General features: G+C 46.1%; 1 protein-coding gene across 1 annotated transcript in view; it reads left to right on the forward strand.

Annotated features, from left to right (window-relative positions):
- Positions 1-11,808, forward strand: part of cachd1 (cache domain containing 1) — a 69,872-nt gene extending 58,064 nt beyond the window's left edge. The window contains exons 19-27 of the mRNA XM_064331932.1: positions 71-187; positions 590-750; positions 1,858-1,944; positions 2,330-2,446; positions 4,679-4,830; positions 6,334-6,495; positions 7,012-7,089; positions 7,524-7,625; positions 9,530-11,808. Of these exons, the coding sequence (XP_064188002.1) occupies positions 71-187; positions 590-750; positions 1,858-1,944; positions 2,330-2,446; positions 4,679-4,830; positions 6,334-6,495; positions 7,012-7,089; positions 7,524-7,625; positions 9,530-9,771 (1,218 nt within the window). The 3' untranslated portion in view covers positions 9,772-11,808. The remainder of the gene's footprint in view (positions 1-70; positions 188-589; positions 751-1,857; positions 1,945-2,329; positions 2,447-4,678; positions 4,831-6,333; positions 6,496-7,011; positions 7,090-7,523; positions 7,626-9,529) is intronic.
- The last annotated feature ends 2,300 nt before the right edge of the window (positions 11,809-14,108 follow it).

The raw sequence follows: 14,108 nt of genomic DNA on the forward strand, positions 1-14,108 counted from the left end.
TGCGTATCCTTCGCCAAGTGCGCAGAGACGCACCGCGGCCGCTGACCATCCCTGTGTTCTCGCCCCGCAGGAGCCGCTGGTCGCCAACGACATTCTCAACCACCCCAACTTCGTCAAGAAGAACCTGTGCAACAGCTTCAGCGACCGCACAGTGCAGCGCTTCTACAAGTTCAACACCAGCATCGTGGTGAGCACGGGGGAAAGGCAGTCTGTCTGTCTGTCTGTCTGTCTGTCTGTCTGTCTGTCTGGCTCTGCAGAGACAGCACTGCCTGAGTCTCACATCCACGATGAAGGGAAGAAGCTTCGCAGGCTGTGCTTCTGATTTCTTCTTTTGTGTCACAACCCCACCCAGTGGTGTAATGTGGAACTGCAGCCTCATTTCTCTGTAACTGTATATTGACTGTAATTACTTTGTTAAAACATACATGTGTAGCTCTGATGTTCTAATCCAGTATATTTGATATTAAAATAATAATGATTTATTACATGGGTAAAACAGTAGAGAAAACAAAAGGTTTAATGAGTGTCAGGTGGTGGAATTCTCATTGTCCTTATTGTCGTATGCCTGCAACGCCTCTGTCCTCTCCAGGGTGACCTGACGAACCTGGTCCACGGGAGTCACTGCTCCAAGTACCGTCTGACGCGGATCCCCGGCACCAACGCCTTCGCCGGCATCGTGAACGAGACGTGCGACTCGCTGGCCTTCTGCGCCTGCAGCACGGTGGACCGGCTGTGTCTCAACTGCCACAGGTCAGCCGGGTGTGTGTGTGTGGCCACAGGTCAGCCTGGTGTGTGTGTGTGTGTGAGTGGCCACAGGTCAGCCGGGTGTGTGTGTGAGTGGCCACAGGTCAGCCGAGTGTGTGTGTGTGTGTGTGTGAGTGGCCACAGGTCAGCCGGGTGTGTGTGTGTGTGTGTGTGTGTGTGAGTGGCCACAGGTCAGCCGGGTGTGTGTGTGTGTGTGTGTGTGTGTGTGTGGCCACAGATCAGCCGGGTGTGTGTGTGTGTGTGTGTGTGTGTGTGAGTGGCCACAGGTCTGCCGGGTGTGTGTGTGTGTGGCCACAGGTCAGCCGGGTATGTGTGGTGTGTGTGTGTGTGTGGAGTGTGAGTGGCCACAGGTCAGCCGGGTGTGTGTGTGTGTGTGTGTGTGTGTGTGAGTGGCCACAGGTCAGCCGAGTGTGTGTGTGTGTGTGTGTGAGTGGCCACAGGTCTGCCGGGGTGTGTGTGTGTGTGTGGCCACAGGTCTGCCGGGTGTGTGTGTGTGTGTGTGTGTGGGGCCACAGGTCAGCCGGGTGTGTGTGAGTGGCCACAGGTCAGCCTGGTGTGTGTGTGTGTGTGAGTGGCCACAGGTCTGCCGGGTGTGTGTGTGTGTGTGTGTGTGTGTGTGGCCACAGGTCTGCCGTGTGTGTGTGTGTGAGTGGCCACAGGTCAGCCGGGTGTGTGTGGGTGTGTGTGAGTGCGTGCCAGGTCATTCCCCTGACAGAGCCTCCACCCCGTGAGCTTCGTCAGTACCACACACTTCTGTGTATTCTCAATGTCCTGTGCCAATGTTTCCTGTTGAAATAATGCTCTCAATGCAATGGAACGATTTGGGTTTACGCTTAACAGCTGCTGTGTGAAAATGAATATTTCATTTGGCTTTGATTGCATTTGTATCCCCTCTTACTGACATATTTTTGCTTAATTTGTGTCTTTACATATTGTATGCTTTTGTTTTATCCTTAAACTATCATTTGGTTGTGAAAATTTCAGAAATTATTAGAAATTAATTTGTTGTTAGCACTTAAGGTATTCACATATTGCTAGCACATGTTGAAAATCTATGAAGTATGAGAACATCCTGCCATGTGTTCTCCACAGGATGGAGCAGAATGAATGCGAGTGTCCGTGTGAGTGCCCTCTAGAGGTGAACGAGTGTACTGGAAACCTCACCAACGCGGAGAACAGGTAAGCCGTACTGATGGTTTTCATAATCAAAAGAGACTGTTCGGATTGAGTTGGAAAAGCGAGCCTGTTACAAGGCGTGTTCGGGTGCTTAGGCGTCCGTCGTGAGTAATTCGCAGTTAGTCATGCTGTTTTGTTTCCTAATGAGTGCAGTTGCTTGTCATTTCATCGAGCGCAGTTTGTCATGGAAATTGGATGCCAAGCCGTCGTGTCTGTAATTGACAATTCATTTTCACGCTTAATAATACATTCTGAAGCCTGTCCTTCTCGACACGGTGAGTAATAGCAGTGAAGTGCTGGTGTTCTTATGAGGCCACTTCCTCTGTGAGGTTTCTTCAGTTTGCGGTGAGTTTGGAGGACGGTGGTCTGATGGTTTTGGCTGTTGCAGGAACCCGAGCTGCGAGGTGCACCAGGAGCCCCTCTCTCTGACGGTCATAGACTCCAGCCTGCAGGACACGCTGCCCCAGTGCATCAACACCCGCTGCAGCCAGCGCTTCACCAGCAGGTAACCAGCTTCGCCCTCCCCCCTGACCCCGCCCCCTGCACGCACACACACCCACTTAGCTGTGCTCCGCCTCCCCTAACCCCGCCCCCTGCACGCACACACACCCACTCGGCTGTGCTCTCCCCTCCCCCTGACCCCGCCCCCTGCACGCGCACACACCCACTCAGCTGTGCTCCGCCTTCCCCCTGACTCCGCCCCCTGCGTGCACACACACCTGCTCAGCTGTGCTCCGCCTCCCCCTGACCCCGCCCCTGTACGCGCACACACCCACTCAGCTGTGCTCCGCCCTCCCTCCCTGACCCCGCCCCTGCATGCACACACACCCAATCAGCTGTGCTCCGCCCTCCCCCCTGACCCCGCCCCCTGTGTGCAGCTGGGACGGCGTGTGGCAGTGAGCATCTCAGATGCACCGTTGTAACCGTTGTAATGGATGGGGATTTAGGTTAAATGAAACATCAGGGGATATCATGATGAGCTAAATTACACTCTTACACTTCTCCTGGCTGCGTACTGATATGTGTGTGTGTGTCTGTGTAATATGAGTGTGTATGCATACTATAGTATTAATCGGTCTGATTCTGTCAATATTTTCTGTATTGTTGTACCTTAATTGGGTTCAGTCAAGTTTATTACAGAGGTATGTGTTCAGTTCAGAAGGAATGTAATACTTATGGTCCACTTCTGAATGAATGAATGAATGAATGACAATGTAAATATAGTATAAAGTCAATTTGATTATGTTAGTGTATCTGGTAGGATTGTTTTTGTATGATTAGGTGTGATTCCAGTGCTAGTTTGTACTTTGTAGGATTCTTGCTGCTGAACAAGCTTACTCTACAGGGTTGGAGTCCTGATCGATGTGATCACTTCTGGCACTACGATCCTTACTTCACTCTAGTGTTTCTTTTGCGCCTCTACATCTTGAAACCTATGCACTTGTTGTACGTCGCTCTGGATAAGAGCGTCTGCTAAATGCCTATAATGTAATGTAATGTAATGTAATTGTATGTATTTTTGTAGTCTTTCCTCATTATGCTGCTGAACTGCCTAACCCTGTCATTGCTTGATCACTACTTAGGGCTGTCAGATTTATATTCGAAATTAGACCTTTCCTTCAATTGAAAAAATAACTAAAATGAACATTTGATTATGTAATTGTTTTAATATTTGTGTGCACTGGTGATGTAGCAACCTAGCATGTTGCATGTTTAAAAACACTGCTGCTGAATGATCTGATTTTCACTGCTGCACAGCTAATCAGGTTTTGAGTTTAAAAAAGATGACTGCTGAGTGATGTTCGGCAGCAGGTGATGATAGGGGTTTGGAGAGGGAGCACCACCACCAGTCCAGAACCCTCTGGTGTGGGAGAAAACCACTGCACAGCTAGCGCAGGAACACCGGAACAGTCCAGGCTCTGCTGTTCTAGCAGAGATTGTTTTTCCTCTGCAGGGAACATTTTAAATCATAAAAAAGAAACACGCAGTACTCGCCTCTAAGCAAGTGGATTGTCTTGCCTGTTTTTGGCAGATATTCTATAAAAGCGCAGTGCTATACCAGGCCGCCAATGTTTTTTTTTATCATTGTAGCCTGGTCTTAAGGTTGTTCTTACACTGTGAGAATACTGTGGTCAGTATGAAATAAGGGTTTCGTTGTTAGGTTAAAATATGTTTGTGCATCGTTACAAATGATAATATTGTCAGTCATATTCACCAGAAAAGTAAATAAGGGTTAACTAATCTTGCTTTATATTTTGTCATTATCTGGCAACAGGTTAGGTAAAATCTTTTAAGTGGAACATTGCCTTCCTTTGCGCCCCCTTGTGGTCTTAACAGGAATCACCTAAAAGTATCCCATACATTGTATGGCAAGGCCACAATTATGCAAATTTGGCAATAAATATTTGAATATATTGGTTCTCTGTTATGGTCTTTGAATATAATATTTAAATTACATTTTTTGGCCCAGTCGACAGCCATTCTTACTGATTGTGTTGTCCTGGCATACAACTTTAACCTGTGGAAAAGGAAATGGTGCAGAGTTGAGATTGCACACTGCATTAATCCCAGGTTTTTCTTACATTACTGTACCTCACCACCCATCCAGAGGCTGCTGCTTCTCCCACCTGTACAGGAGAGAGAATGATATTTCTGTGTGTGATGATGTGGGGAGATCCACGTTCCTCTACGCTAACTGGAGTTAGCATTCAGTAACGAGGCGACTCTGTGCTCGCAGCGACTGCTTCGGGGTGCTGGACTGCGAGTGGTGCATGGTGGACAGCGATGGGAAGACTCACCTGGACAAGCCCTACTGCGCCCTACAGAAGGAGTGCTTCGGAGGGATTGTGGGAGCCAAGAGTCCTTACATGGATGCAATGGGACACCTGGGTGAGTCTGATCTGACTGAACAGCAGCTAGTTTCCCTTCTTTATTGTTGCTTTTTTTTCGATGTCCCAGGGCCCTGTTTCACAAAGCAGGATTACTCTGTTAGCTGGATAACTGCACCGAGTAAAACTCTGAACCCTCCCAAATCTCTAACATGGGCTAAAGCATAAAAACAAAACAAAAAGAGCTGTCCCGGGTTTTACCCAGCACAATTATCCAAAAAACTCAGTAACCCTGCATGGTGAAATGCCCCCCAGGACAGTTCAGCTCGTGGTTTCAGTGGTCAGTGTGACAGAGTGATTCATGGCTCACACACTCAATCTGTTTTCACACCAAGGCTTGAACACAGGAGATGAACAACTCAGACGGTCTACGGAAATCTGGCATCCTCTGAGCACTCCTCTCGACTAAAATAGAAACCCATCTCTTGATTTAGTAAATATTGTCCTTGTGGCACTCTGCATATAAAATCCTTTTTCACGCTGGTTGCTCTAATCCCTGCCACCTCAGAGGGGCTGCCTCTCCTCATGTGGTTCAGCAGTTGTTTTAGTTTCCTAGTGCGGTCTTGGAAAACGTTCAATTTTTAATCAACCCTCTTGTGTTACAGTTGCACGGGCTTGAGATACGCACTGTCAGCCCAGAGTGAGAGTGTCTGTTCATGGTGTGGAGCGGGGCTATTCAGCTGGCAGTCGGGGGCCAAATGCCATCTACCGTAGACTTATTGCTGGGTCTTTGAACATTAAAAACACAGGGAAAAAAATAACAGACAACCACATGCATAAATAGTTGTGACAATAGGCATACATTTGCAACGTGCCTGAAAATCTCCCACTGTCGACAGGATGATAAATAATCACAATGAATATTTTAAGAGTAAGGCCATGTGTATACACATTAACATACTACTTATACTTACACTGTTTCCTAACTAGCTCCTAGGAAGAATAGAGGCCCCGCCTCAAATTTCCAGTTTCACAGTTTATGGATGTTTTTCTGTGAAATGAAACTTGCTATTTTTTATGAACTATTGAACGCATTTTAAATACGGTGCTGTTATACAGTATGTTTAATAATGCAAACTAAAAAAAGTTTATACCTACATATAAATACGAAAAACAATGTCTTTGCTTACGAAGGGTTCAACAATCAATACTGAGTGACCAAGATTCTTCAGAAATATGGGGTGTTCTTTTTCCAGAGCTGTATTTTCCAGCAGCTCGCTGTGTCCTAGAGAATCCGTGAGAATTAGTCTGTATTTGGTGTAGATTTGGCACAGATTAACCGTGAAAATTAGACTGTATTTTTCACACAGGAACTGTCGGAATTGGACTGTATTTGGTGCAGATGAACAGTGGGAACTAGTCTGTATTTGGTGTAGCGTAATGGAGAGAGATAGGCTGTCCTACATGGTGTCCAGTTAGTCATAAATGGGCTGTACACAGCGTGCATTGGGCTGTTACCTTATGCAGACCTTTCTGTGTAAACCACGGCTGTCGCCCTCTGCAGATGACGAGGTGACTCCTCTCAACATGATCAAGAGCGCGCCGGTGGGACCTGTGGCCGGAGGCATCATGGGATGCATAATGGTCCTCGTGCTGGCCGTGTACGCGTACCGGCACCAGATCCACCGCCGCAGCCACCAGCACATGTCCCCGCTGGCGGCCCAAGGTGAGAGAGTCTCCCGGGCGACCGACCGTGTCCAGCCTCCGCTTCTGCACAGCGAAGGGGGGAGTGGGGATTTTCCATTAAATAAAGCTCCAGACTGCTGCCCGGCCTTTCCAAAGCAGGTCTGGAGCTTCTCCCTTAATGAGATGATAAACAAAAGATGATTAGCTCTGAGTAAAGAGATAAATTAGTGCGACTGCCTGGTAATCCTCCTACAGCGTTTTCCAGGTCCTCAGGCTTAGCGGGTTAGCCGCACGCATTACCTCCAGACACGCAGTGCAAAGCACAAATGAAATCTGTTCCACACCCTGATCTTTGACCGGCGGCTTGCAGCTTACTCCTTTTTCACCAATCGGAGAGCAGTGACCAAAATCAGCACCGGGCCCTGTGAAGTTTAGCCTAGCTGATTTGACAGAACACTCTGAATGCCCCTGATGAGTTTGTGATTGAGGGGTGTTTGATGCCAGTACTCCCAGTGCAGGGTACTGGTGTCTGATGTGTCTCGCCTGCTGTCCTCAGAGATGTCCGTCAGGATGTCCAACCTGGACAACGAGCGGGACGAGAGGGACGAGGACAGCCACGAGGACAGGGGGATAAGTAAGGCAACTCTTTGCAGCTGAGGGATTTTGGAAGTGTCTGTTCCTCTGTTGGGTGAAGAGTCGGCGAATAGCAAAGGATGTAACAGCCAAACTCTGGACTTCTTTCCGCCTATCGGAGTCATTTGAATGAGTGAAGACTTGGACAATCTGTGGATGTTGTTACATTTCGAAAGCTGCCATTTCGTATTATGAGCTTATGAATACATTTCCATTTTCAACCGCATATTTTAGAACAGAAATGTTGTTTACACTTCACAATACTGCCACTTCAATGGCAGCCCCGGTTTAAGTCTGTAATTTGATATAATTTTGATTGATGTGTATGTATTTTTATATGAAAGGTCAGCTGTGTGTCGAAGTTTCTGTCGTGCTTTTGTGGAGAGTCTTGGCTCTGGCTCAAGGTCGATCTCGCCGTGTGTCTCCCATGTGCAGTCAGCAACACGCGCTTCATCGCCGCGGTGATCGAGAGACACACGCACAGCCCTGAGCGTAGGAGGAGGTACTGGGGAAGGTCTGGCACAGAAAGTGACCATGGTAAGATCTTTTTATTTGCCGCTGTCAGGTAAGGTTTGCACAGTTTGTGTGGGTGCAGATCTCACTCTGCTCTGTTCGCACTGCGAAGGACGATAGGGAACAGCCTACTGCTCTCCTGGAAATACAACACCACCAACAAACAATACTGACCCGCATTTCTGGCAGATTTACTCTCAGTAAATAATTGTATTGTGTATTTTTCTTGTTAATTTTTTCCCATGTCTTACACACCTTGTCAGCTTGTCACTGAAGAAATGAAGATGTGTAATCCTTTAAATGTGTTGTTATGGTCGTCACTCAACACATTTCATCAGTGATCACAGCAAAAAATATTATTTTTATCCATTCCATGACCAAGACTGTGCTATTGATCCCATGGCTACCAAGTTCTCCACATGAAATCCAGGAAGCTCCCTTGTTGCTGCTTAGTACATCAGAAGCATGGCCTTCAAAGCCACTGTAGATGAGTTGGGTGGAGACCCGCCCTCATAAAACCCCCCCCACCCATCCCCCCCCCGCCCTCTCTGGAAAGCATTGTGTAACCCAGGAGAAGGAAAAAAAAAACCAGCTGCGCTCACATGGATCGCCGTGAGGAGAAGACCGACTCTGAGAGGCAGCGAAAGTTCTGCTGTCAAAGGTGTCCTCCCACTGCAGGCCGACTCATGCAGCTGAGGGGGTCATAAACAGCAGAAATCGATTCAGCCCGAGCGCGGAACGGGGGCTTTCAGCCTTTAATGTGTTCTCTGAATCATCCCAGCCACCCCCAACGCGACTTTCACCAACGCGCTAGGCCACTTGGCTGCCCGCGTAGCAGATAGCTGCGGTTGGCTTTGATTTCGCCTGGGTGTTTTTTTTCCCCCACTTGGCAGCGCTCTAGTCAGATAAACCCGGTAATGGAATTTGGACCGAAGTGCCCGGCTTCCTCTGACACCCCGCCGTGCTGTACCGGAGCGGGCTGCGCTGTAAGGCTGACGAGGGCGGCCATTTCATTTTCTAAAGCGGTTTATGACAATGGCGGGCATAATATGGCTCTCTTGGAAACAATAAGGAGAGCTTGAATGTGTCACAGGGGTGGGAGATTAGTCCTCCCTGGGTATTTTCTGAACAAGGACTGCGATTTGTAGATTCCATTTTCATGAAGTCTTCTGAAGACTTCTGTTCACTGTGGGAGCACCACGGTACCTCAGACAGACGTCGCCCTTAGGAGCTCCGCAGAACCAGGGTTTGAGTATCTTCAGGTTCACTTTGATTTCCTCTTGTTCATTAAAAAGTGATTTTTATACATCTTTTTATCTTATAGAATAAATGTCGTGGCATACTGAATGTTGAGCTTTTGAATATAAATTACAAAACTGATTTTTTCATTTAAAGTTGAGGATTCCAGACTTGCACTTTGAGAGTAAAGGTTTCAAAGGAACAGAAAATGCCCATAGTCTACTCTGCCAATTCTAAAATCTGGCCCTGAAGGTCAGTAGTACTGCTGCCTGATAGTCCAATAATGCCACTGATTAGCCAGAGATTACACTCACCCGATGCATCAGGTTTAAATCGGTCGCTGACCCTGATAAAGGGGAGGAATGAAAGCCAGCAGTACTGACCCTGGGGGCCAGATTTGAGTATCCCTGGCCTACTCCTCCTCATTGTGCCCAAGGAACGGAAACCTTCTCACGGCTCTCTCCCATCTCAGTTTCCCATGCACTTCTAAACCACCAGACATTTCACTTTTGAAGAAAGGATGATTCACCACTCCTTGCTTGAAAGTGCAGGAAAAAAATAATTCTGAGATGATGATATTTGAAATGGTTCAAATTCGTTTCTGTGTGTGCGTATTTTCTAGCTTACGGTATGTTTTAGAATTGTAGTGAGTCCTACATGACTGTGTCTGTGTTTGTGTCCATGTTCAGGTTACAGCACCATGAGTCCCCAGGAGGACAGTGAGAACCCGCCCTGCAACAACGATCCCCTGTCGGCAGGCGTGGACGTGGGTAACCACGACGAGGACATGGATCTGGACACGCCCCCTCAGACCGCCGCCCTGCTCAGCCACAAGTTCCACCCGTACCGACACCCGCACCACCACCCGCTGCACCACGCCCACCACCTGCAGGCCGCCGTCACCGTGCACAGCGTTGATGCGGAGTGCTGATTGGCACATCCCTTCTGCCCCTCCCCCCCTTCCGCTACCACCCCCCCACCCCACCCCCGCAAACAGCTGCTGCGTGAGCTGCACTCAAATCCCATCCCAGAAGAGACGTTTGATCCCACTCAACCTGCTGGAGGTGAGAGGAAGGGATGGACTGGGCGAGGAGGAACAAAGCAGACCCCAGCTATTCAGCCCCGCTGGAGATTTCCTCTGAGGGACTCACGTGACCTTTACAGGACAACGCTGGCGGAAATGGGAAGTGTGAACTGTGCAGCAGGAAGAGTGAGAGAAACGGCGCCTGTTTGGTGGTTGGGGGGTGGATTCCTTACGAAATGTAAACAGTGCATCTCAGATTTGTTTTTAACAAAAGGATTATTTTTCTACTATTTATTTAACTGGAACTGAAATGAACAAATTCAGTAGGTGAATCTGAGCTAAGGGCTCATGTCCTATTGACTCCTCCTGTTTGAACACGCCCTTTAAATTGTGACTGCAGCAGGTGGGAAATGGACATGCGGCACCTTTATTTGTATTGGGGGGGGGGAATGACTCCATTTTAAACGGTTTTACATAACATACGAGAGCGACGAACATGAACCGAAGATGATGCAATCGAAATTGTTAAGCTAAAAATGCTTGAAACTGGTTACTCCAAGACTGCAAGAATCACAACTTTCTTTTAAAGATTTTTTTTTTTTTTAACGCAAAAGGATGTCAAAGCCTTAGACCCGGAGGGCGCGTCTCTGCGCCGGGCCAAATTTGCGGTCTTCAGAGCCAGGGGCCGTGTCAGGCTCGGAGCGAATGTCATCCCCTCTCAGGCCCAGGCTGTGTGGGACTGAGGGCGCGCGAAGCCTCGTTTGACTCCTCCATCAGGATCGCCGCCGCCTTTCTCGCGTCTGTGACTGTGTGTCTCCTGGCGGAAAACATCAGTGTTGAGTGGGCTCAGTTTGTTTGGAAGCTGCCTTAAAGCTTCCGGGCTTGTGCCACTGAACCCCTGCGTTCAGCACACGCCTCGGGATGCGTTCTGTGAGCGAGCCGGATCCAGGTGAATTAAAAGGGACGCACAGACGCACTCTGTCTCCGGTGAAGGCACCACTTCATTGGTTTCGTTTTTAAGTGTGATTCTCGATATGAATTGCTTTTGTGTTTAAACATCGGCCCAGTGCACTGTTGACGAGAAGGGACTGTCAGAACAGTCCCTCTTCCCCAGATGAACGTTTTATGTTTGGATTGGTTACTTCGGCAAAATCAGAGAAAAGAATTGTATTAATTTAGTTTAGAAGTGGACTAATCTGGTGTTCTCCGAGTTGTCTGATCCCAACAATATAATGTCTATGAATGTTTTTTAAATAACAAATAGCTATACATGTGTTTTACACTCCATTAGAAAAAACCTTGTTTTTTTCCTGTGTAAAGTGTATAGGTTGTGTGTTCTTGATAATCTTCAGTTTACTCTGGGTTGTTTTGAACTTTAAAAAAATTGTACTGTTCATGGTATTGGACAAGACTAGCTTACTGATACTTTATGTCCATATTGGAATTTATGATAGATTGACTTTGGTGATCTCATTTTCCCCTCAATAAGGTTATAAACAGTTAATAAAATATTTGACTGTTGGAAAAATGTGTCCTCTAATATCACGGTTTTAGTCCAGGAAGACAATTTTATCCAGATTCCTGGAATTCATGACATTATAAATGTGTTTTTATAAAATCCCTCTTGTAAATTGAATATTTCTGTTATAGGTGAACAGAGAAGAATTTCACTATTATTTCAGTCTTGTAGCATCCTGTTACTCGCCTCTGGTATTACCATAACACATCTTTGAGAGTACTGCCATGTTGATGGAGAACATTAACAGTATTTACTGTTGTAAACAAGTGTAATCTTGTGTATACTGAACACTATGAATTTCATTAATGTACTGAAGGAGCTTCAATTTCTGTATATCATTCCTCTTTTCCCTATGTAATATATAAAGAAAATAATGGAGATTTATTGCAACATGAATGTAATAAAAGGTCCACTTCCATACTTTACTAGATCCTTGTCTTTGAATGTGTCCTCTGGCCCCTTTCAGGCTTCCTGCTGTATTTTCTAAAATGTGCATCGGTGGGACTTAAGTATCCTTCCTTTAGATGGAGTCCCCCTTTAACTCTGTGGCTGACCATTGGCCTGCTGTGAAAAAGGTTCTAATGTCAAGGGTTGCACTAGAGGCCATAAAATGGGATTTCCATGGGAATATGTTAAAATCTACTGTACTGCATATAACCTGGCCTTTTTGTGTGGAATTTTTATATACTTGGCAGATGTCATGTATACCTATATTTCTAATAAATTACAGTACGTCCAGTACTTCCTGCAGATGGACATCACAACTTCAACTGAGAAATGAGTTAACATTGTGCCACAAAATGGCTGTTTTCAGGTGTAAGTTAAGAGAGGTTACAGAAGATTGGTTTATGGGTGAGTTTTCTTCACTTTGTCCCAGCTGTACTTATATCCTTAATATATAACAAATTAATGTATGCCTTTAAATTGTCTTACTGTCAAACGACAGGCACAAGCTGTTGTGCTGTCATGGAGTACCATCCTTATTAATGATGTAACGCTGCTAGTTGTAGCACACAAGAGTACTGTACTGCTCTTTTAATTAGGGCATATTGTCTTCCCAATAAGCACCAGGGGCATGCGGATGTATCCAAATAAATAATAATTACAGAAGAAAAACCTTGGTACTACAGTACATAGGAAATGTATTTCTCTTTGGAGGTATTTCACGGGGAATAAATATTTGAGTTTTAGTATCGCTTGCATGCTAAATGGTCCTTAATTAAAATTGCCTCTGTTGGTTCACAGATGCTGAATGTGTGTGAGAAAACAGCATGGGATAATCTGCAAATGGCTGTAAAACAGTCTCCTGTTGCAAATCCAGCTGGAACCAAAAACGTTTTATATTCAGGAGGATTGAAATGATATGAAGAATTGTTGATCTTTCTCTGGTGGCAGTGGTTTTACATGACAAGTAATTTACAACTGTAGTGTTTTTAATGTAATGCATAACGCAGCCATTAGCTGTTATGGTCTGGGGTGTAAAGGTTAATTGAGTCAGGGGAAATGGGAATAGTGAAAACAATACTAATACTGTATCACAGGATGGAGGCAAGAGTAGGAAGGAGGAGCAGACATGGTCCAGGCAGGGCATATTCCCACAAGTAGGCTGCCATAGGTGCACTGCTGGTTTGGAAGACTAATGGAAATATTGTGAATTCTGCTTTCAAAGAGTTGTGTACTGGATTACATTTTATAAAGAGTGAGCATGTGCACTGGAGTTTTTCATGGAAACGTGTGCATCTCAACCTAGAGAATTCTGGATGAGGTACACCAACAGAGGATTACATAACAGTTTAAAAGGGTAGTATGAATAATAATAATAATAATACATTTATTTTATATAGCGCTTGTCATGGTCTCAAAGACGCTTTACAATAAATGGTACATACATACAATGAAACATACAATTCAGAGAGAAAAGAAAAAAAAAGTATGGACAGTATTGTAATCGTATATCAAAGACAAGGAACTTTTATTTGCTTTTATATACATTTCCTTAAAAGCATGTTTCGCAACTAAATGCTGGAAATAGCCATACATGATTTATGTTCTTAGAAGCCTTAATCACTGTCAGGTAATCAAACCCGCTATTATTTATGGACAGCAGTCTTTGCATATGTCTTACGCGTTATCCTAGAGATCTAAGAGGCAGGCAATAGGAAAACTTTCTGTGATGAATGCTGGCAAGAAGTGGAGCAGCTATTCTGAAGCAGGCAGTCATCAGGGAAATGTGATCTCGAAATCCTCGCCCCTGCCAAAGAGCTGCTCAGAATCGGAACACGTTCGGTGTCCAAGTTTCCTCGGGGCGTACCGTGCGCACTGTGAGGCCTGCTCGTGCGAGGGAAAGCGGAGACTTTCGCTGTGAGCAAACACGCACGTATCCTGAAACCCCGCTCTGTCATATTCTCCTCCTTCCGTGTTTACGGTCTGACGCGGGTACCGGATAATCGGTAAAAACGCAGAGTGTGAAATGATATAATTGCCAAATGAAGGAATAAATGAATAAATCATACTCGTTTGTGATCCACGGATTCCACGAGAGGCCCCCCTCCAGCCTCCCACACGCCCACTTACGTTACCTCGCAGGCAAGGGTTCAAGGTTCCCACAGCTTCCTTACATAAACATATACATCCCAGGTGTTCAATTAGCCTGCTCTGCCACTCACCAACACCCACACGGTAGTTTTGTGTATTGAAATTTCCTCTTTTTTTCTCCGACTCCCAC

This window comes from Anguilla rostrata, chromosome 4, assembly GCF_018555375.3.
Source record: "Anguilla rostrata isolate EN2019 chromosome 4, ASM1855537v3, whole genome shotgun sequence".
Lineage (NCBI taxonomy): Eukaryota > Metazoa > Chordata > Actinopteri > Anguilliformes > Anguillidae > Anguilla > Anguilla rostrata.